Source organism: Zea mays, chromosome 4 (assembly GCF_902167145.1).
Source record: "Zea mays cultivar B73 chromosome 4, Zm-B73-REFERENCE-NAM-5.0, whole genome shotgun sequence".
NCBI classification, from domain to species: Eukaryota; Viridiplantae; Streptophyta; class Magnoliopsida; order Poales; family Poaceae; genus Zea; species Zea mays.
Window position 1 is genome coordinate 2,870,523 of NC_050099.1, and position 24,853 is coordinate 2,895,375.

The 24,853-nt window shown below is 45.1% G+C and overlaps 1 protein-coding gene across 1 annotated transcript; it reads left to right on the plus strand.

Annotated features, from left to right (window-relative positions):
- The first annotated feature begins 18,244 nt into the window (after positions 1-18,244).
- Positions 18,245-20,231, plus strand: LOC103652695 (premnaspirodiene oxygenase). The gene is made up of 2 exons (XM_035967151.1): positions 18,245-19,195; positions 19,312-20,231. Exons 1-2 carry the CDS (start codon positions 18,254-18,256, stop codon positions 19,936-19,938), a joined length of 1,569 nt encoding a protein of 522 aa, XP_035823044.1. The 5' UTR covers positions 18,245-18,253; the 3' UTR covers positions 19,939-20,231.
- The last annotated feature ends 4,622 nt before the right edge of the window (positions 20,232-24,853 follow it).

The window sequence follows — 24,853 nt, forward strand, 5'->3', positions numbered from 1 at the left end:
AAACATGGAGATTACACTATAGAAATTATGAGATGAGAAAATGGACGTAACTATGAGGAAAACTTACTCGAACGCCTCCTGTGTGCTGTCAATATTGCTATACATATATAGCATTAGCGTGTTCAAATCTGATGCTTCAATGTGACGTACACTCCCTTTTCCAACTGCTTTACCCGGATTCGCAAAAATTTGAAGGGTGCTTTGGGGTGATTCATTATCGACATGAAGTCGCACTGAAGGCGCAAACACATTGTTGGCTCGAGCGAAATACCTGGTTGAGAATTGAGATATCTCCTTAAGGGCAAAAGCCTCCGCAATACACCCTTCGACTCTAGCCTTGTTCCGAACAGACGCCCTGAGCTTTTTCAACGCCCTTTATATAGGATACATCCACCTGAATTGCACTGGTCCGCCTACCAAAGCTTCCCAAGGCAAATGCACAATTAGATGTTGCATCACATTGAAGAATCCTGGCGGGAAAACCTTTTCAAATTTACAAATAAGAATTGGAATTTCTTTCTCAAATTTCTGCATCAACCTCTTTGATACCGTCTTTGCGCATACTTCCCTATAGAAGTAACTCAACTCTGCAAATATGCTCCAAAGCTCATCCTTAAAATAGCCTCGAAACATCACGGGCATCAGCCTCTCCATAATAATATGGTAGTCATGGCTTTTCAAACCGATCAATTTACCGGTCTTCAGATTGACTGCCCGTTTCAGATTTGCCGCATACCGATCTGGAAATTTCAGATTCTTCAACCACTTAAATATTTCTTTCCTTTCATCCGGCTTGAGGCAGTAATCAGCTCGCGGCCTACTTTCATGCCCTTTATCGCTTACTTTCAACTCGAGCATCGGCCTCTTACAAATTTCAGCCATGTCTTTTCTTGCCTTCATATTATCTTTCGTTTTATCAGTCACATCGAAACATGTGCTTATGATGCTTTCAGCAACGTTACGCTCTTGGTGCATCAAGTCTATGTTGTGCGGCATGATCAAGGCTTTTGCATACGGAAGCTCCCATATTGATGAAATATGGGTCCAGTTATGGTCCTCCCCGTAGCCTTGGAACCTATCATTTTCTCCTTGCTTCAGACAAGCATGCCATGCCATTATCTGCGGTGCAGTTTGCCTCTTTGGTGGCCCATTTCTGATTTTGGCTCCACCTCTGAATGCAGTAAGCGAATTCCTAAAATCATGCTTGAATGGAGTCCAACGTCGATGAGCATCAAAGAATGACACTTTCCCACCATGCTTCAATCTGAATGCATCCGTATCATTCATACATATGGGACAGCACAACCGACCATGGACACACCATCCAGACCAATCTCCATACGCCAGCAGATCATGCACTGACCACAAATAAGCAGCGCGCATGGTAAACTCCTTTTCAGTATGGCTGTCATAAGCCTTCACACCTCTCCACAATTGTTTCAGCTCTTTGATTAAAGGGCGAACAAACATATTCAGCTTTGGCCCTGGATGCTCGGGGCCTGGGATGACTAGTGCAAGGAACATGAACTCTTCTTTATTGACCAACTCAGGAGGAAGATTATATGGCACAATGAAGACATGCCAACACGAGTAAGGGCTTGCACTGGTATTGAAAGGTGTGAATCCGTCCGTCGATAGACCAAGCCGTACACTCCTAGGGTCGTTTGCAAATTCGGGATCAAACTCGTCAAATGCCTTCCACGCATCACCGTCCGACGGATGGACCATTATGTCTGGATCAGTGACGAGACGTACACCATTCTTTGGCCACGTCATATGCAGAGCTATTTCCTTGTTGAGGAACAACCTTGAAAGCCGAGGAATGATGGGCAACCTACGAAGTTGCTTAGCTGCGACCTTCGTAACTACCAATTCACCCTCATCATTTGTCACCTCGACATATCTAGAAGCTTCACAATGCTTACAACGGTCCAGCTTGTCATCCTCCTCAAAGAATAGCATGCAACTGTTGGGACACACGTCGATCTTCTCATATGTCATCCCAAGACCAGCCAACATCTTCTTTGCGAAGTACATATTTTTTGGCAACTTATGATTCTCCGGTAGAACCTCGCCCATAAGTTGGACGATGTCGTTGTAAGCACTGTTTGAAATGTTGTGCTTCGACTTTATCGCCATTAGTCTTGTGAGAGTCCCAAGAACTGACATCTGAGTGTGCTCGTGCAGTCTCTCTTCTCCTGCGGCGAGTAGCCGGAAGAATTCTTGAGCATCGCGTGGAAGCTGCCCCGGCTCCTCAGCGTTCATTTCAACCTCCCTACCAAGATCATGCAACATATCGTCCATCCTATCATGATCGTCATCAAGCTCCACATCCGCGTCAACGTGTCTAATAGACTCTCCATGCCGGTACCATACAAGGTAGTTCGGCATAAACCCACTTTTGCAAAGGTGTTTCTCCATTTCTTCCTTCTTCTGAGGCCACTTGTTCTCGCAGCGATTGCAAGGACACTTCACTAGACGACCAGTTGCATCTTTGAAAGCGTGCTCAAGAAAATCCTTTGTTACACCCATCCATTCATTCGAATGTGCCCCATCCTTTCTCCACCCGTCATACATCACCCTCCGATCACCGTCCATTTCAAAGGCTAAACAAAAGTCAACGAACATCAACGATCGTCCGTGGCTTACTTAGGTGAACTCCCTATTAGGTAAAGGCCCTAAACCCACCCAAGAGTGTAGGCCGATGCTTGTGATTTATGACATGTAGCCTACGATTGCCGCGAAATTTCGGCAGCATAACCCCGCTGCTCTCCAAGCACACGCCTGAACATGGTGTGTTGGAGAACAATTGAGTTACAAAACTGAAATTCCGCGTCAATCGTAAGGCACATGTCACAAATCACAAGCATCGGCTTACACTCTCAGGCTGTCCAAAATACGTGGACAATTCCGGAACGGCGAACCTCACAAGCCAATGTGACGTTCGCCGTTCCCGAACGGGTGACGCATACGGTTCGCTACGGTTAACGATTAAAACTGAGAATAATGTATACATGATAAATTACGAAAACAATGTATACCTGAGAATAATGTACGAGTCTAGCTAACGGTGGAGAAGGTCAAGTCGGAAGAACACCTATATACAAAAAATATTATTGTCAATAAAAAATTCGGCAGCACCTCCCCTATAAAGTGATGTTTCTAAAACCTGCAAATAAACGACAACACGATGGTTGCCAAGAAAACTACATGATAGCTACATAATAAACAATATGCTGACCAGTATATGCTAAACAATATGTTGACCAGTATATGCTAAACAATATGCTACAAGTATATGCTAAACAATATGCTACAAGTATATGTTAATTATATACTCACTAACTTTCCTTCATCCAATATACTAACAACTCTTACGCATACATCTTATCCATGGATATAAACCTCTTGATATAATTCAAACGGCTCTAATTAGATCCAACTGAGGTGCGAACTGGTACTTGCTGCTAGCCCTTGGATCCGAATCTGATGGTGTCCATTTTAAATAACTGAAATCCTTACGCATACATCCGATCGGAGATTCACGGCCAGATTTTAATAGAGCGAATGGGTGTCTCTTGTTATGATCGTAGTCGTCCGTTAGCCAATCACCAGCTCCCACTCGTCACCTTCCACTTGACAACAACATAGGGTGGCACTCGCGCCACCATGACGGAGTAGCTCGCCGGAGCACGCCCTTTTGATGATACCCGGCATGAATCTCAAACCCGATAGAGTATAATAGAGAACCGACCACCGTGAATCCAATAGCCATCCAGATGCCCCGAGTCAGCCTACCCAGACCCCTGCCCACGACGCGCGCAAGGCGGGGTGGTGACGCCGCCCATGCACTAACGAGCAATTAAGCTCCCACTTCTACCTAATCACGTGTTCAGATAGGTGCTAGAGAATGCGAAGATGAAGGTGGACAAGATGAAGGATACCTCAATGGCGGTGGAGGCAGTGACAGAGATGGCCATGGTATAGTGTGTTTCAGCGGCGCCTTTCAACTCCGATGAGTAATTCCTAGATCCTCGACCACTCCCATCACGCAGCGAGGGCACGACCCACTTCTGTGCAATCCGTTGAATCGCTCAAGACTCGTGATTGACGCCCGACGGCAGCGCGACATACCATCCTTCGCAGCGGCTCCTCCCTTTCTCTGTTTGCTCGGTGGCTGGTGGTTTCGTTCTTCTCGCACACAATGACTCAGTTGGATCTAATTAGAGCCGTTTGAATTATATCAAGAGGTTTATATGCTACAAGTACCAGTTAGCCATAATCGCATGCTACTGTTAGGTTGATTTCAGGCAGGACTCGATCAAGAAGCTGAGCTCGTGGTTACCTCGCGCCTTGATCGGAAACGTAACGATCTTATCGATTATGACTTTTGTTCACATCGTGTAATATCAAGGGAAGACAATATCGTCCGTACCTTCCCGTCGGTGGAGCGCGGCGGGCGCGCAGAGCGACGGGCGCGCGGCACGGCGGGCGGCGTTGCGGCGTTCCGGCGAGGGAGGACGGCGGGCGGCGGGCGGCGTTGCGGCGATGGCGGCGCGGAGACAGAGGGCGGGCGGGCGGCGGCGCAAAGAGGAAGTGCGAGACGAGCGAGAGAGAGAAAGTGGGCTGAGGCCGATTAACAGACCACTATTTTCGTCGGCCTCACTGTGGCCGACGAAAATAAGTGACTTATGTTCGTCGGTCTAGCTATGACCGACGAAAATAGAGATTATTTTCGTCGGCCTCGGGGCCCACGAAAATATCTTTCTTATTTTCGTGGGCAGGCCGACGAACATATGTGTTGGCCCACGAAAATAAGCCAAATTTTCGTCGGTCCCGAGGGCCGACGAAAATAACTATGTAATTTCGTAGGCCAACCGACGAAAATAGCTGGGCCCACGAAAATTTATGCGTTTCCTGTAGTGCCCTCTATTGTTATATATTATTGCATGTGGTTTATTGATCCATCATAGTTAAATATATTTGACTAGACTGTTTTGCTAATAAAGATTTAGCATGCCTTGTTATGTCATGAATTAATATCCACTGTGAGTAATTGTGTAGTTCTAATTCTTGGTCAATATCATTTTTAATAACTAATTGTCTTTACTGAATTTAATGTTGTCTTATATCGAATGTACAGACTTCAAGTGTACTGAGGACCAAATTCTTGGTAGAGTTGATGAAGTACCAGGACAATGAATGTAATGACAATATTCCAGAAGAAATACAAAAGATTATTAAGCGCATCAGTGTTTAGTTGGCTTTAGATATACGTGATTTTATTTGTAAATACTCGAGTTTATGATAAAAACAAAGATTTAGAATTTTTGCTCACTTGTTATTCCTGTCCTTTTAGTATGAATTTTAATGTATATTCACGTTTGATTGTAAATTGATTTGTATATTTTATAAGATTGTGGTCCATAATATGTTATTTGTTTTTATGTAATCATTGTTGTCGGCGTTTCGAGACCGGGGGGTCCCTGGGCCGACGAGTGTCGCCGCGTGCCCCAGCCCAGATGGGTCGAGCGCGGGGGCGAGCGCGAAGGGGGGAGAGCGAGGCGGCCGGAGACCGGCGTGAGAGAGGTGGGAATCCCGCGGCCTTCGTGTTCGTCCCGCGCCCAGGTCGGGTGCGCTTGCAGTAGGGGGTTACAAGCGTCCACGCGGGAGAGGGAGCGAGCGGCTTCCAAGCGAGCGCCTGTCTCGTCCTCGTCCCCGCGCGGCCAACCTTCTCTAAGAGGGCCCTGGTACTTCCTTTTATAGGCGTAAGGAGAGGATACAGGTGTACAATAGGGGGTGTAGCAAAGTGCTACGTGTCTAGCGGAGGAGAGCTAGCGCCCTAAGTACATGCCGTCGTGGCAGCCGGAGAGATTTTGGCACCCAGCTGGTGTGATGTCGTGGCCGTCGGAGGAGCGATGGAGCCTGGCGGAGGGACAGCTGTCGGAGCGGTTGGGTCCTTGCTGACGTCCTCTTGCTTCCGTAAGGGGGCTGAGAGCCGCCGTCGTCACAGAGTATGCGGGGCGCCATCATTGCCTATCTGGCGGAGCTAGCCAGATGGGACGCCGGTCTCGTTCCCTGCGGCCCGAGTCAGCTCGGGGTAGGGTAATGATGGCGCCTCCTGTTGACGTGGCTGGCCTGCGCCCTAGGTTGGGCGATGTGGAGGCTCCTCCGAAGCCGAGGTCGAGTCTGTCTTCCGTTGCCGAGGCCGAGTCCGAGCCCCTGGGTCGGGCGAGGCGGAGGCCGTCGGCTGAGGCCAGGGCGGAGTCCGAGCCCTGGGGTCGGGCGAAGCGGAGTTCGTCGTCTTCTGGGGCTGAGCCCGAGTCCGAGCCCTGGGTCGGGCGGAGCGGAGTTCGCCGTCTTCCGGGACTTAGCCCGAGTCCGAGCCCTGGGTCGGGCGGAGCGGAGTTCGCCGTCTTCCGGGACTTAGCCCGAGTCCGAGCCCTGGGTCGGGCGGAGCGGAGTTCGCCGTCTTCCGGGACTTAGCCCGAGTTCGAGCCCTGGGTCGGGCGGAGCGGAGTTCGCCGTCTTCCGGGACTTAGCCCGAGTCCGAGCCCTGGGTCGGGCGAAGCGGAGCTTCCTATGGTGCCTTCGGCAGGGCCTGACTGCCTGTCAGTCTCACTCTGTCAAGTGGCACTGCAGTCGGAGTGGCGCAGGCGGCGCTGTCCTTCTGTCAGGCCGGTCAGTGGAGCGGCGAAGTGACGGCGGTCACTTCGGCTCTGCCGGGGGGCGCGCGTCAGGATAAAGGTGTCAGGCCACCTTTGCATTAAATGCTCCTGCGATTTGGTCGGTCGGTGCGGCGATTTAGTCAGGGTTGCTTCTTAGCGAAGGCAGGGCCTCAGGCGAGCCGGAAATATGTTCGCCGTTGGAGGGGGGCCTCGGGCGAGACGGAAATCCTCCGGGGGTCGGCTGCCCTTGTCCGAGGCTAAGCTCGGGCGAGGCGTGATCGAGTCGCTTGAACGGACTGATCCCTGACTTAATCGCACCCATCAGGCCTTAGCAGCTTTATGCTGATGGGGGTTACCAGCTGAGAATTAGGAGTCTTGAGGGTAACCCTAATTATGGTCCCCGACAATTGTGCATGAATAATTTGTGTGCCGTCGCAACGCACGGGCACTTGACTAGTATATAATTACAATACAGTTTATAGTTGTATAATGTGAGAGCCCACGTACGAGATAAAAGGGAAAAAAATAGTAACGGACCAAGCCCGTGGAGAAACCAGCACGTGAGTAGGGCCAGAGGCGTGGAGTCCTGTACTGCTACATGGCGTTGTGGGCTGAATGCCCTATTTCCAAAGCCTAACGAAATCCCCCCGATCTAGCTAACGGTAGATATTGCTGGTTGTTGGTTGGCGCTAACGAAATTCCCCTGGTTTGGCACAATATGGTTCGTATTAAGAGATGAAAAGAAAATAAAAACACGTCAAATTTAAATTATTCTCCGTTCAGACCTTACACAAAAATGTATATACGATATGCACATGGAAAAGAATACCATTCTCATATCCACCACAGCAATCTGAATTCGTTCTGATGAAAAAGAGGTGAGCATAGTATACTCAATCATGATATGGCGAGCAGCAACAAACAGATTCCAGAGCAGCCCCTAATAATAACTTGTTATAGATTTTATATGCATATTATTAATTATAGGCATTGCATAGCATTAAACAAAGCCCCTAATATATGCAGTTGAAGTTTGTATGCATAGTATTACTTAAAGACTTTGCACATATTTCAATTTAGGGCGGCCAACGCCACAGTACTCCCATTACCTAACACGAGGCAATAGTTCAAGACCATTATTGATTTTTAAATTTTTCTGAAGTAAATAAATAAACAAATCCTCCAGCCATTGACATCAATTAAAATTTTGTTTGGATGGATACGCTGTATGTACATGGAATTGGCGCATAGGCATTACGGATTTTACTGATTGACACACTGATTATAAAAACAAGTCATATATACAATATTAGATCTTCTTCGATTGCCGGCTTGCCCGATCAGTCTGGAGCGTGTTTCTGATGGCCACTGGAATCAACCAACCACAAAATATAGACCATATGTTTGGGGATTGGCTTCAAGGTTTTAATAGTGTGCTGAAACTATTGCTTCTACTTGGAGCGGCGGTGTTGTGCTGGGCGCTCTGGATATGTAGAAATGACTTAGTTTTTGAGAAAAAAAAATCTTGTGTTCTCCTTTGCAGGTTATCCATTTGGCGTCACAGAAGCTCTCAAGTTGGGCCATCCTTCAGCGAGAGGAGCTGCGACCGTTGGTTGTGGAGGGTTCACGACTCTTGGTGCGAACGGCCACGGTCTTTTTCCCCGGATGCATGGGTGGCGATCTAGTCTTCGGATTGATTGTCGCTAGCTTGGGGAAGCTGTTGCGTTTATGTTTGTTTTTTTAGGTTGGCTATGTGCATTAGGCAGATGCCGGAAGTTTGTGTACCAAGACTATGTATTCTCTTGATATATCGCTCTTGGTGACCTTTAATATAAAGCTTCCTTTATCGAAAAAACAATATTAGATCTATTCTAATTGGCGCGTTGATTAGAAAACTGTCAAGGATGGTAACTGAATATAATAGATGCTCAATCATGATATTGTGAGCAGCAATAAACAGATGCCAACATATCTAGTATAGCAGCCCCAAATATTGGTTAAAAAAACTAAACAAAGCTAACTTACTATCTTGTTAAGGCCCACATCTCACCAATGCAAATTCAGCAATATTCTATTGTGATTAAAAAACGCAGTGAGCATTGTAAGTACTCATCAATCATGATATGGTCCCCACGAGAACATGGATGAGATGCATCTTATTCAGTTAAAGTTTATGTACACAGTATCAATATTAGTTATAGACTTCGCACATATACAATTTAGGGCGGCTAACACTATACACAGTACATCCATTACTTAACAGGAAGCGACAGTTCAAATAATTAAATCTGGACCATTGACTTCTACATTTTCTAAAATAAATAAATAAACAAACCCCCTACACACTAGCCGTCGTCGACATTAATTAAAAAATAATTTGGATGGATATATGGTGCACATCACTAGTACACAGAAGCTCTGTAGTGGCGGTTGAAAACGTATTTATAGTGGCGTTTCTCAGTTCCGCCAGTGCTAGGGGCCAGTGGAAATCAACATTTCCACTGGCGGTTATTTTGGAACCGCCAGTGAAAAGGGCATTTTCACTGGCGGTTTTCTTAAGGAACCGCCAGTGAAAATGCCCTTTTCACTGGCGGTTTTCTTAAGGAACCGCCAGTGAAAATGCCCTTTTCACTGGCGGTTTTCTTAAGGAACCGCCAGTGAAAATGTTTCCCCGCCTTTTTTCAAAATTTCAAACAATACTGAATTATAGATATATTTATTTACACACACACAAACATATATATATATATATCTATATTGATATTGAAAGCAACATGGAATTAAATTCTATCATACATTTATATACATCAAAGTATTCTGTTTACAACCATATATGCTTCATGCATTCTATACATCAAAAGTTTTCACCTAAGTTCTAATAACTATCTCGGCTAAGAGATAATCTACTAATTTCTGTTAGTATTCTGAACTCTGGCAAAGCTAATGTCCCGGAAGCATCGTGATATTTTCCTTCTGCGGGAATGACCTCTTTCAATATGAATGTGCAGAGGTCCTCCACTATGCCATACAATGCAGCTTCGGTCAAGTTCTCCGGGTTTCCTCGTTGAAATTGCTGTAAAGGAATTTTATAAACATCATCTATTTATACACATTTGCATCTTTAATGACATAAATACATACTTGACTATTACTAATAATACCTTGTCAGGGTTCGTGACGTATCGTCCGTTCACTCTCATGAACTCGCACGCATAGAATCCACATAGGACTGATCCTTGTGGTTGCTTGTGGCACTACATAACGGGAGATTGGTTATTTAGTTGCAACATTGTGTATGATATGTATTCATAAAATCACATACTTACCGGCCAGTGATGATGGATGTCTAGTGGCACGAGTTTTTTCGACAGGTCGTACTTTCCACCTTTCATCTTATAGAATCTATAAGCACTGTGATCTCAAATAGAATCACCATGTTATTCTCAAATTTTAATCGATAAAAGTATGCATGCATAGAAAAGGCTTACAGCTCTAAGATGCTGAGGAATGTTGCATATGTCGAAGGGTCGAAGTTCAAGGAGTCGAGCACCAGCACCTTTCCAACCTTAGGATAAATGAGGAAGCATATCCAGTGGTCCCTGTACGAATCAAATTTGTGATGCATGTGTATTGAAATTATTAATTTTATTTATGCAAAATCACACTTACTTAAAGTTGTACGGGGCCATTATGGCTTCCCTGTCTTGAAATTGAAGCATTGCATGTCCTATGTATGTGGCGTATCGAGCTTCAAAATCCTTCTTCATTTCCTTTATACGCTTCTCAACTTCTTCGTCCGTCTTTCCCCTTATTTCATCGTTGTCTTTCCCGATTCTAAAAGTGTGGCTTTCCTCGGATATAAGTATTGGGTTGAGATACCCAACCCTTTTACTGGCACTAGCATTGGGCTTGGTACCGTAAAGAATCTCCTGCTGATCATGTTGCATTCTGCAAGTCACACGTGCATGTCAGATATTGAAATTTTATACAGCTCACTAATAATAACACACATATGTGGAAGTATGAGCGACACTTACAATGCAAACATCGTTACAAGTTGCACGTCGAGTCTCTGAAGGTTCATCATTAACCACATGTCCTCGAATGTAACAACGGCCTTTTGGTTCGAACCAATAAAAGCATGGTCTGGTATATGCACACTGATGGTGTCGATGCCAACCGATGATGCCCGCATGTACCAGTCATGCAACCTTTTAACACCAGCCGGGACCTTTCTTAGTTTCTCAAGAGGTAGCAGAGGTCTGCCCGGCACATATTTTTTAGGCACGTTTTTGTAATCTGCCTTAGTTGGCTTCTTTATCTTTGCGGCCATTGCCTCAGCCTTTTTTGCAGACTCCTCGTGCTCGGCCAAATCAACAGTTTGTGACGTGAGGCTCCGTCCAATCCCTTTCAAAAACCGAACTGTGCCAGCAGTAGTAGCTTTACTCTTCTTTTTCTGATACGGGGACACCAATTTTGGAATAGGAAGTTTAGATTTCTTTGATGGCCTTGGATCGTTTGATGGCTGTGGAGAAGGTGGATCCCTTGATGGTGGCGTACACAGTGGGTCACCAAGAGGATGGGGAGGAGAAGGTGGTGGAGCCTTGAATGGTGATGCTTGTGGCGGAGACGGTGGGTCAGAAAAAGGATGAGGAGCAGCATGTGAAGTTTGAGGAGGTGAGGATGATGGATGTACAATAGGAGCAAAAATTTGAGAAGGCGGAGACGGTTGGGCCTGCGACGCCTGCGGCGAATTCGACCAATCAAGCAAATCGACATCCCTTCGAGGCCAAAGGATAAAATTCTTGATAGCTTGTCCAAGTTTCTCGATACCTTCGGGCCCAGGGATGTCTAGCATGTCGTCCTCGGATCCTTGGACGACCGTCGTCACTTCTACTTTGCAATAATCATCTGGAATATCGTTTCCATGGAACTTGCGTCCTGGGATCGCAAGGCCTGTGGCTACTTTCTTTGTACGTTTATTGTTAATACCATATCTTATAACCAGTGCGCACGCCACAGGCCTTGTGATGTCATCAACTGGATAACGGTCCTTATTTCCCGTTGAAGCAACAGAGCTTGGTAATGTCGTACAATCTGTGGAAGCCGGCGGTTGAGCTGCTGCAATTATTTGTATTTGTGGAGTGGTCATCTGTTGAACAGACATCGCACTCGCCAACTGTTGCATCAATTCTGGAGGAGGATTCGATAGCATTTGAGACATCATGGCTTTGAACTCTTTCTTGGCCTCCAACTTAAAATAATCCGCCATCTCTTCCTTGTATCGATCACGTTTCCTGTACAGACCTTCCCACTGTTGTCCGAATCCTTCCTTCCATCCTTCCTTAGACGAGATTCCTCGTACACGGCCAGGATGCTCAGGGTTACCGAGACCAGCCGTTAGGATGTCTCTTTCCCTTTGTGGCTTAAAAGTTCCTTCGCTCTGCTTAGCTGCCATTGTATATATGTTTTTTGCCGCTTCTTCGACAATGGGATCATCAAAAGATACACCGGTCTCGGTTTCCCTTGGTTTTCTAGCACGGAGCCAATTTGCCGCCCTTTCACCAAGTTGCTCGGACAGCGTCGGCAACCCTGCGGCCTTCTTCTCGGCGTCTTCTTGTCTCCATTTAGGAACCTGACGCTTGTAACCACCTGTGCCTAGGTGGTGGCGGTACTTGTTCTTCTTTGATAGTTCAGAATTTGCCTCACTTAGAGATATGAAATCAGGGCTGCTCCTCTGCTCTAAAAATACTGCCCACTGACCTGCTGAGATTTTATATTTTTTGGTCGGGTCCAGACCTTTCTTTGCAAACTTTGTGTTCATCTCAGACCTCCAGTTTCGGAAATTTATCGCAAGCTGCTTCATCGTGTATTCCTTCACGAGTTCTTCTGAACCCCGAGGCAGAACGAACCTCATTAATAGCTTATTCCATATTTGATTCTTGACATCATCTGACACATCTCTCCACTGTCGTATTGTTATGTCAAGATTATCTCTAACTAAAAACCCAAGTGCATTCCGGAACTTAGGTAGTGCCTCTTCTGGAGCAAGGGGCTGACCTTTCGGGCTCACATCTGAGATTTTGTATGTTTTGTCGGGAAACTTGTTCAGCCCCCTGTCACCTCTTTTTCGATCGCTCTGCTTCCTTTTCCTTGACGTCTCGGTTGTTGTCTTGGTCTGTTCCGGTGCGTCTTGGGTCGGCTCCGGTACGTCTTCGTTTCGTGCCACGGCTTCTTCGAGTATCGCACGAAATTCAGACATGACCTCCTATTCATGTAATAAAATGCACAAGAGATCATGCATGTGAAATCAGTAGGGTACACATACGAAGCTAAAGATGTGAAATCAGTCGGTGCTTTTCTTCTCATTGTTAGAAATGATATGTTCAGCATAGAAGACCTGTGCAGCACGATTAGCAAGGATCCATGGGTCATCTTTGTAACCTACCTTACTTAGATCAAGAACTCTGACCCCATAGTTGTCTACCGTGACATGTTTGTCTTCAACCCATTGACATCGGAAAACCGAGATCTGAAATGTACCATAGTCTAGTTCCCATATGTCCTCAATAAAGCCAAAATATGTAATAATCTCACCAGTTTCATCATCTATGGCTTCGCATCGAACACCACTGTTTTGTGACATGCTCTTTTTGTCCTTGGACTTGGTACAAAATGTGAATCCACTAATGTCATAGGTTTGCCATGTTGTGACCTGGCGTGATGGTCCAGATGCCAAGCCCTTGATGGTTTGTTCTTCTATTGTTTCTCCACGTGGAATGTCCTTCACCATTAGCCATGTGTTGAACCGCTGCTTATGTTGCTTCATTACCCAATCATCCGTATGCCCAGGATTTTGCTCGCGAAGCTCATTGATGTGTTGTTGGATAAATGGCTCCATTATTGTTAGCTGATGTAGGATGCTCTGATGTGCCTCAAGTACTATATCGTAATCCGGTGGGATGAAAGATTTCCGTCCCATCCTCCCGCTTCCATACAGTCTACCCTCGTGTCGTGACGGAGGCAGACCTATTGCAACCTGGTCTTTTAGGATACTATTGCAGAATGGAGCTCCGGACTCAATGGCCTCTTCGGTACAGTACCCCTCTATCATGGATGCCTCGGGACGAGCACGGGTTGATACATAGCCATTCAGTATTGACATGAAACGTTCATACGTCCACATTTCATGCAAGTACATAGGACCCAATGCCTCTATTTGTGGCACCAAGTGCACCACAAGGTGCACCATAATATCAAAGAACGATGGAGGGAAACACATCTCAAACTGTGATATTGTCTCCACTGCGAATTCCTGAAGAGATGCCAACTCATCACGGCCAATTACCTTTTGTGAAATCCTGTTGAAAAAGTAGCACAACCGTGTGATTGCCATCTTTAAAAACAAAGGATTTATAGCCCTGATGGCAATAGGTAGGAATGTAGTCAGCATGACATGGCAATCATGTGAGTTGTAGTTGGTGATTGTCAGGTCTTTCATTGACACAATACTCCGTATGCTAGAGCAGAATCCGGATGGGACTTTCAAATTCTTGAGCCAAACACACATCGCATGTTTCTCATCTACATTGAGATTGTAGCTTGCTGCTGGGAGATGGTACTTCCCATTTTCTTGAAGAACGGGATGTAGTTCCTTTTTTATGCCTAAATCTACCAAGTCCATGCGTGAATTGAGCCCTTCTTTTGTTTTGCCCTTTATGTCTAGCAAGGTGCCCATTATGCTTTCAAACACGTTCTTCTGAACGTGCATACCATCGATCGCATGCCGCACATCTAACTCTTTCCAGTAAGGCAAGTACTCGAAGAAAATAGACTTCTTCTTGAATATAGCCCCCGAAGCTGGTTTGACATCCTTCCTTGTTTTTCCGTCTTTTGTCTTCTTCCCGAAAACAAACTTGATATTCCTGACTATTTCAAAAACTCTATGACCTCTATTGTTACCCGATGGAGCAGTAGAATGTAGTTCACCATTATTGTCGAAGTACTTATCCATCTTTCGCATGCGGTACCTGTGTCCTTCCAATAAAAAGCGTCTGTGCCTCATGTAAACTATCTTCCTAGATGCAGCAAGGGATACGTAAGCAGTTCCATCAATGCATACTGTGCAACCAACCTTTCCCTTAAACTGGCCTGATAATGTGAAGAGAGCAGGGTAATCGTTGATCGTAACAAAAAGAATTGCTCTCAGCGTGAATGAACCTTTACGATACTCATCCAACATTTGAACACCCGTTTCCCACAATATTTTCATATCCTCCATTAAGGGCTCCAAAAATACATCCATGTCAACTCCAGGTTGTGTAGGTCCAGAAATAAGGATGGTTAGCAAAATGTACTTCCGTTTCTGCATCAACCATGGAGGAAGGTTGTATATGGTGAGGATCACCGGCCATGTGCTATGCTTGCTGCTCCTCTCAGCAAATGGGTTCATTCCATCAGTACTCAGTGCGAACCTAACATTTCTCGGTTCATCGGCAAAGTCTCGGTGGTTGTCATTGAAATCTTGCCACTGCTTCCCATCGGCTAGATGTCGAAGCTTCCCATCGTTTTTGTGCTCATCAGAAGCATGCCAGCTCATAAGTCTGGCATCCTCAGGATTAGCGAACAAACACCTCAATCGATCGACGACGGGGAGGTACCACATCACCAAAGCAGGAATCTTTTTGAGCGCATAATAGTCTACTTCTTCTTTTTCTTTGCTCGTGGATTTTGAAGTCTTTTTTTGGGCTTTCTTTCGCTTCTTCCCTTTAGACACGGATGCAACACACTCTTCGTCCTCTCGATAGTCTTTATTCGTCTTGTACCTACTTGCACCGCACTTTGGGCAGCTCTCCAAGTCTTTATAATCATCACCTCGATAAAGGATACAGTGATTTCTACACGCGTGGATCTTCTCCACACCCATAGTGAGCGGACTGATTAGTTTCTTTGCATAGTACGTGTTAGCAGGCACATTGTTCTCCTTTGGAAGCATGTCTGCGATAATACTCAAGAACGCATCGAAGCCAGCATCAGACACACCATATTTAGCTTTTAACATCAACAGCTTTAGCACAGACCGGAGCGTCGTGAACTCTTTGGTACAACCCTTAGACTCGTCGTACAAAGGCTCTTCTGCTGCCTTCTTTAGGGACTCCATACCTTTCATTAAGAACATCGATTGATCTGTATGACGACGCAACATTGCCTCTAGCAACTCTGCATCTTCCTCATCCATAACACTTGGCAGAACATGAGGTCTATCATGTTCATTTCCTCCAGCGTAACCATGATCAGTAACATTTTGCACTACATGTTCGCTCTGTGGAAGAGGTTGGTGTGTCTCGTGAACGAACTGAAATCTGTCGTCGATGTTCTCAGGGTTTCCAGTCGTATAAGGCGAAGAGCTACCCTCTCCATGCTTTGTCCAAATTGTGTAATCCTTCATAAATCCTCGGCATACCAGATGAGATATGATTTGTTCTGTGTCATTAAATACAGCAGCATTTTTGCAGTCCATGCATGGACAATATATGTGTTTTGTCTTTGTTCTCCAAGCATGGTTTGTAGCGACATCAATAAACCTATGGACCTCGGATATGTATGATGGATCTAGCCTTGATAAGTTATACATCCAGGATGTCCTCTCCATCACCACCTGTAAAAAAGTAACATAAAACACATGGTGAAACCCTATATCCAAAAATGTGGCTAAAATGTGAAGGACGCGTTGGAGTGCGACATCTGCTAAAAAGTCAGATTACCATGCATGTATATATACAGTACATATTGATCGGTAGACTCCAGCATGATGTTCTGCCCTGTGTAAAATCAGTGCAAGAACGGGCATTCTGGATGTGCAAAGTGCTGCATCCGCACGGACGGTAAGTGCTGCACCTGCTCCGAGCGCATTGGCAACAATAGCTCTCTCTCCCTCTCCCTCTCCTCTCTAGAAAGTCGTGTAAAATTACATGCTGCACATGGAGGATGAGGAAGAGTCGGGGTTGGAGGATGAGGAAGAGGCGACTGTGACACTATCCATGGAGAAGGACGCGTTGGAGTGCGACATCTGCTGCCTACCCTTCCAGTCCGAAGTTTTCATGGCAAGTCAGATTACCATGCATGTATATATACAGTAAATATTGATCGGTATATATACAAATGTAGTTAGACTACTTTATCTCTTCCAATAAAAGTAGTTAAACTACTTTATCTCTAACACATGGTGAAACCCTATATCCAAAATGTGGCTAAAATGGAGGAAAAATAAACAAAATTTGGCAAAAGAAACATAAGCCAAACTTTCCTAGCAACTAATAAACAAAAAAAAATTAATACCCAAACCTATCTTTAACATATGGTGAAAGCCTAGTTTCAAAATGTAGTTAAAATTGAGCAAAAATAAACAATAACTAACAATTGAAACATAATTAAACTAATCTTCCATACAACACATTCACCATTCATTAAGCAACTAAACATGAAAAAGAGAGGGAATAGACAAAAACTAACCATCTTATGCAACCTCATTTGAGAAAATAGAGAAAATTACCTATCTATACTCTTCTCTCTCACATGTGAAACCCTAGATCCAAAATGTGGCTAAAATTGAGCAAGAATGAACAAAAATTGACAAAGAAACATAAACCAACCTTTCTTATCCACCTTCTTCCAAGAAATGAAGACCAAAACCTCCCCCCTTATATTTTTGTGAAATCTGGACCTCCAAAATCGCCTCCAATGGAAGCTGGCTGCGAGCATACAGTTCACTGTCGCGGGGAAGATGGGTATTTTATAACAGACAGTTCACTGGCGGTTGGTTTAAAAAACCGCCAGTGGAAACCTATTTCCACTGGCGGTTATCTTAACACAACCGCCAGTGTAAATAGGGTCTTTACACTGGCGGTTCTGTTACACCAACCGCCAGTGGAAATAGGTTTCCACTGGCGGTTCTGTTACACCAACCGCCAGTGGAAATACCCTATTTCCACTGGCGGTTGGTGTAACAGAACCGCCAGTGAAAATGTGTTTCCACTGGCGGTTCCTAAGTCGGGTCCACCTTGTTTTTTTTACTGGCGCGTGATAACTGAAACCGCCAGTGATAATTTATGGGTGCCGCAGGCTTTGAGCTCTTTTCTACTAGTGCATGGAATTGGCGCATTGACATTATTATGGATTTTACTAATTGACACACTGATTAGAAAACATGTGATACAATATTGATTTTTCCTATTATACAAAAAAATGTATATATTTCACCTATTACCTCGCTCCTATGTTATAGATGATCATAACGCCTTTGTCAAAATAAATGACTGCTCATAGTTACTGGGGAGTATATATCTCAGCGCAGAGGCCTTCAAATTCTCAATAGCAACAGCGCAGCGTCAAGCATGCGTCGTATTTTTAAGTGGCATCAGTATTACATAATCATTGATGCTTGGGATACAATCAAACTACACACACAATCAAGGATTGCAATGTATCAATAACAAATTACATGTAGTAAGTAGTAACCACTATAAGTACGTAGTAGTTCAAGTGTTCAACATCATCCAAGCCAACAAAGCGTCAGTTTCGCAATAATGGACGACCACGGTGCCTACTACTGCTACTGGTACTGCCTCGCAGCTGTTCTTCCGCTTGTATACTTTCTCCTTAATCTTAAGCCGTTGTGGAAGAGACCTGCTGCTTCCAATTCCATCGCACTTGGGCTCCCTCCAGGTCCATGGAAGCTCCCTGTGATCGGCAGCATTCACCATCTGCTGGTCCGCGGCTCCCACGTACACCACACTTTGCGGGACCTGTCGCTCCTCCACGGCCCTCTCATGTTCCTCAAGCTCGGCCAGATCCCCGTCGTCGTAGCGTCCACACCGGCTGCCGCGAAGGAGTTGATGAAGACCCACGACGCCATCTTCTCGGCAAGGCCAATAAGCACCGCCATGGAGATCATCTACAAAGATGGCCGGGGCCTAGTTTTCACCCCCAACGACCAGCATTGGCGGCAGCTCCGCAAGATCTGCGTGGTGGAGCTGCTCAGCGCCAAGCGTGTGCTGTCGTTCCGGCCAGTGCGCGAGGAGGTGGCATCCCGAATGGTGGAAGCCATCTCATCATCCACCACCACCACCACAGCCTCCCCACTCGTCGACGTCGGTATGCTGGTCTCCATGTACGTAGCGGATGCGTCGGTACACGCCGTCTTGGGAAGGCGGCTCAAGGACCAGGACGCCTTTCTGCACAGGCTGGACCAGGTTGTCCAGTTGGCTGGAAGACTGACGCCCCGAGACTTGTTCCCGACATCGACCCTTGTTCGTGTTCTGAGCCGCCGGGCGATTCGCGAGATTGAAGCATGCCAGCAGTCCCTGTTCACCTTCATGGACGGAGTGATTCGTGAGCACCTGGAGAGAAAGTCACATGGAGAAGAAGAAGAAGAACAGGAGAATATGATTGACGTTCTCCTCCGGATCCAGCAGGAAGGAAACCTTCAGTTCCCTCTCACCACGAGGACCATCGAAGCAGTGATATTTGTAGGCGCGCGTTTCCTAACTATTAATTCATTCGTTTTATTTACAAATGCATGCAAGAACACTGCACTGGATATCTATGTGCAGTTAGTTTCTGATATATATGCACGTGCTTGTAGGATCTTATGGGAGCGGGTGTCGAAAGCGGATCAACAACACTGCACTGGGCGATGGCTGAGCTGATGAGGCATCCAGCGATCATGTCCAAGGCACAGGCTGAGATCAGGGGAGTCTTCATGGGGCAAAACAAGGTAACCGAAGAGCGACTCCGACTAGGGGAGCTGTCTTATCTTGAGCTCATCATCAAGGAGACCCTGCGGCTGCATCCTCCGGGGCCATTGATGATCCCAAGGGAATGCCAAGAACAGTGTCGGGTACTCGGCTACGACGTGCCCAAGGGCGCTGTGGTGCTGGTGAACGTCTGGGCTATCGGTAGGGACCCAGACAACTGGGAGGAGCCAGACGCGTTCAATCCTGACAGGTTTCTGGGCGACGCGAGGGATTTCAAGGGCAGCGACTTCGACTTGTTGCCATTTGGCGCCGGGAGGAGGGTTTGCCCGGGGATGGCGTTTGGGCTGGCCAGCATGGAGCTCGCTCTGGCCAACTTGCTCTTCCACTTTGACTGGAGCCTGCCGGAGGGCGTCGGCCCTAGCGAACTGGACATGACTGAGACCATGGGAATTACTGCTCGAAGGAAAGCAGACCTACTGTTGTCTGCTACTCCGCGTGTCCCACACCCGTGTTAATTACCCCCTGGCCTGGGTCATTTGTATTTCCCTGTTTTTTTTTTCTATATCTCTCTTACCACAGAGCATACATACTCAGGTTAGGTATGCTCCCATGCAGGACAAAACAAACATCCAAGAATAATGTACTGCAACGCCGTATTTCTTCTTTTTGTCTGGGAACATCAGATGAGAATATTCTCTCGTAGTTTTGTATGTGTTGAGTTTGTGATCCAAATTATGTATATGTACGTCGTGTTAGCGAGCGGAGCCGAGACCCACATCAGGAGGCTTGGATCGTCGTCTATGGATGGCGTTATGTAAACACTCCACGTATGATGAAGGTTTTGTCTAACCGGCGTCTGTGGTTTTTTACTTTGAATTGAAAGGTTTTCGACGTAAATCTGTACGTCGTGTTCTACGATTTGTTGGTTGATCTACTTCATTTTTCTTGCCGTTTCTGCTAACACTACGGATGAGATGATTCACCAAAAAGGATGCTAGGCACTCATAAGTTTTCAGATATTCACACATGTTTACTACTCCCTCTGTGACCACTGGAATTTTCTAGTTATTAGTCTTATGTGCTCTCAATTAATTTGTTCTCTGGAAAGCACCAGATAAGTTTTCGCCATTATATTGTTGTTCATCTAGTCACACTAGAGACCTTTTGTGGTTCTTTTGATCTTGGGTTCTCTAGTGGTTTGGCTAGGCATGCACCCGAGTTATCTAGCGATACTATTGCAGCTCTATTCATCTTTGCTTGTCTTGTTTACGGTTAGACTTAAACAAATATGGTTTACATCACAAAAATATGAACCAAACAGCGCCTAAGAGTAATTTTACGACAACAATAGTTAAGGATCAGCCTTCGTTTTTTTGCTGATTTGGAGTCTGCGGCTGATTTCCTGTCCATGAGACCATGACTCCTAGTTGATGTGGGCCCCAACTGGTCCTTCCTAGACCCTAGTTCCTGCATTCAACTGGGCCGAATATCCCGAGCAACCAGCGATGATGTGGCCCATTCACCATCACAGCTGAAAAAAGACGCAGTGGTGGGCTTCAGATTTTCAGTTTCCAAATGCTTTTGCTCAGCTCAGACATGATATATAACCATATATCTAAAAACAAACGTATACATTTATTTTATGAACTTCCCAGTGGCCGTCTAACAAGTGAGTTTGACCATTAATTCCAGAGCTACTCAATTAGTTTTGCATATAATGTTAGCTCTCTCTCTCTCTCTTTCCACTTCAGTTTACCTGGTCATCGCTCATCAGCAGGGCCACCAGTCTACACGCACACGCCGGCCGGCAGTCCTGTGCCAGCGGCGAGTTCGTAGTCGTAGCCGTAGTCCGTACGTCGAGGGGCATGCAATGCAGAGGCAGAGCAGCAACGCAACGCAACGCAGCAGGACACAACAAAAACAACACGGTTCGTTTCAGAGTTCAGACGACGACACTTGCAGCTGTAGCTTAGCAGCTGAAGGTTACACAGGTCCTCGGCGTGTTGACCATCCAACAGCTACGATACGATCGACACTCTGGAGCTGCGAGAGTCCGCAGCCAAAAATTTCCTTGCCGCTCTTACCATCTCACGACCGCCGGCCGGTCGCCATGCACTCAGATCAGATGCCGGCCCGTATGAACAAGCCGAGGAGCTAGGTTGTCTCGCCACAAGTTCCTCCGGCCGGCACGGTCTTCTGCTTTCTTTAGCTTCATCAGGTCTTCGGTTTTGATTCTTTAGGCGTCACAGTGTGTTCACACTCTTTGCGAAAAGCTTCAGCTTAACTTCCTTGGCGTCTACGACTGGATCAGAAACAAGTCTATACTACTTAATTTGGGCCAGTATATATATTTTCATGATGTAAACTTATCGTAAAAGATACATTACTTACTTGTTTATAATAATCCTTTCTACTGCAGAAGTCGATCGCGCGATAAGGTTTATTGTTTTTTTTTTCTTTTTCCTGGTGCGGTTCTTTACGATTGATTAATATGGAGTCTCTAAACGGAGTCTACGAAGAGTACTTCAAGAGTTTTTAGTATGGAACGTATCTCGACGTCATAGCCTGTAGCGCTGAGACGTCTTACCTCGGTGTCATAGGCTTTGACGCTGAGTAAAGAGCTTCAAAAAAAAATCGTCTAAGGGTCTAAACATGATTTTTTTTTTAAATGACCAAAATACAAAAAAATCGGGCAAATTGTGGGGTTTAATAGAATTATCTTTTGTAGTGACATAGGTAGTTTAGATTCAATGGTAGGGGTTATTTTCAATGGGTTCCATATATAGCCAGCGACCAGTAATTTATATACGGGGTTAGAGAGTTACTTTATATATTTTTCATGGCGATAGATATGGTTATTTGTTTACAGAATAGAATATGGCATATGATTATTATTAACAATGATGATTAGAGTCCATTAAATTAAAATTCAGATATCTATGATTGTTATAAGAATTTCTAATATTTATTTTTTTCCTAACGTGTCCTGTAGAAATTAATGTTGGAGCCCCTAATTAGTTGATAGTAAAGATAAAATAAGAATGGTATAAAGCATGTGCAAGTTATTAATTATCATGCCCTGTGAAATCACAGAGACATAAAGCAGAGCGGCTAGCAAGGCAAGCAGCATGACATGTGGATATCAACACACGCCGAGAATCTATCTGAACACGGATCATATCATCAGTTAGAACACAATCACATCACATCACAACAGACATCACTCGTCGCAAACAACATGAACCATGGTTGCTGGGTGACGGGCATAAATGTTTCTGATTGACACAACCACAACACATAGCAGACAAGACCATGATACTATCAGTAATTCAGTATCAGGCACTGCTTGTTGTTAACTTGTTATGGTCGTCGCTTTCTTGTAGTTAGTGCGTTCTATTCAGGGGTGCATGCACGCCTTTTAATTAATATATTTAATCCATCTAGTCTACAATTCTTTTGAAAGTTTAAAAATATTTTTAGGGTTTTTGGAATAATGACCGCATCAGGTGTAAATGATGTAGAAAAGAATAATTTTGTGCCTATAAATAATAAACTGTCTGTTTCAGTTTTACTACTACGCCTTTTAAGCTGAGAACTACTTTGTGGTGACTGCTGGATGACTGGCTAGCTAGTGTCCAAAGTAAACGAGTCAACAAAATATAGCAAGCCAATTTGATTGGTCATTTGACCACCAGATAGCTAGCTAGAATTGGTTGTGTGTCAGCTGTGTCCTGCTTTCTCACCGGGCCTCTCCTCTCTCGAAGAAATAAAGCATGTGCATGCCGCACCCAAGTGTTTGCATCAAGGAAGCAAAGGTGCAAAGGAATCTAACCTCATCTAGCTTTAATCTAATCACTCAAAGTCATCCTTTTTAACTCCAGAAGTCGATCTCTTTGTTGAATTGATGATGCATGGTGTTTGCGCTGCGTGTGCCCCCTTTCTGGCCCATTAGCTCCCCACTTTGGGTGCAGAGAGCTTTTATCGACAAATACAGTTTTAGTTTGGTAGGTGCCTGGCTTAGCCGGATCGAGCAGAGTAGCATGTGGATCGGTGTTCAGAAAATCAAGATTAGATAGCATTATCCGATCCATGCCATGGCATATATATATACGACTTTGTGGTTTGTGTTTAGTACAACATTGTACACTATTCCTACACACAAATATTTTCATGCATGTGGTGTAGAGATGTTATTCTCATGTGTCAATATTTTACACTCTTTCCTACACAAAATATCTAACTCTGAAATTCTGCACTGTGCTGACCCACTTTCTAGCTAGATAAATCCTATATATCATGCAAAACATTAGTATTTCATACTTCACTGTATTGAATATGACACACAGCTGTGTGACTCATGCCGCAGATGCTCTTCAATCTTCTAGATAGTTAGCTAGCTAGCTAGCTTTGTCAAAGTATGCGTTACTATTTTCAACTGTTATCCTAATCAAAAGCATGGCTTGCGTGACTAATACAGTGAATAATAGATTTTTTTATTTTAGTTGAGCTCTGGTCCTCGATCTGCATGCATGATACTACTTGTGTTCTTCTTTGTGGCACACTGACGACGAAAGCCTAACCGAAGCCTGAATAATGTTGCTCAGCAAGCGCGCAGTGTCAGTGTTTTGGCATGAAGCAACGAGCGATCACTATATAATATATATATGGCTGATACGTACACTAGGGTCGTCAGCTGGTACCAATAATTGGTCAGGGGCGTCGGATTAATTAATGTGTGGCGAATATTGCAATCCTATATATACTAAGTATAGTCAGTCACATGATTAGCTACATCCAATCCAGTAGCTTTCACTAATTATTGTCATGCATATATAGTCTATATCATGCATGTATACAGTCAAGAACAGAAAAATGAAGGAACATATATAGATGGCGTTTGGTTCATGAAATATAACATAAATCGTAATGTTAATGATTTACACTCGAGTCCTGGTAGTTTTAAGTTTGAATAGGTCGTGGTATTAATTTTTAATGTGATATCTAATTACGGTTAGACTTAAATACGTTCCAAAACCGCACAATAGCTCTAGAATGGAACCGAGAAACTTAAAAATATGTCTGGTAAGAAAAGAAAACACGCATGGTGTCGCATGCAGAGCGCCGAGAAGTTGTTTGCGCGCGCGCGCGGCCGTGACAAGCGGGCGGATTGCATCGCGTGCGGGTGGGATGCTGCTGGGCTAGTCAAAGCCTGAGCTTAAAGTTTCCTTCAGTTCTTCTTCCTTCCTAAGCTCCGCAGGTAGGTCACCTACTTGAGATAGACAGACGTACGTAGTTTTCAGCGCAGCTGTCGTCCATAACGGAACACTGAATATATATGCATTGCATGTATATATGTCCACTGGCCGGCCAGTGGTACGGTGTTTGTTTGTTTGTTTTCTTCTTCTTCTTCTTCCTTGTGTGTGTGTATCT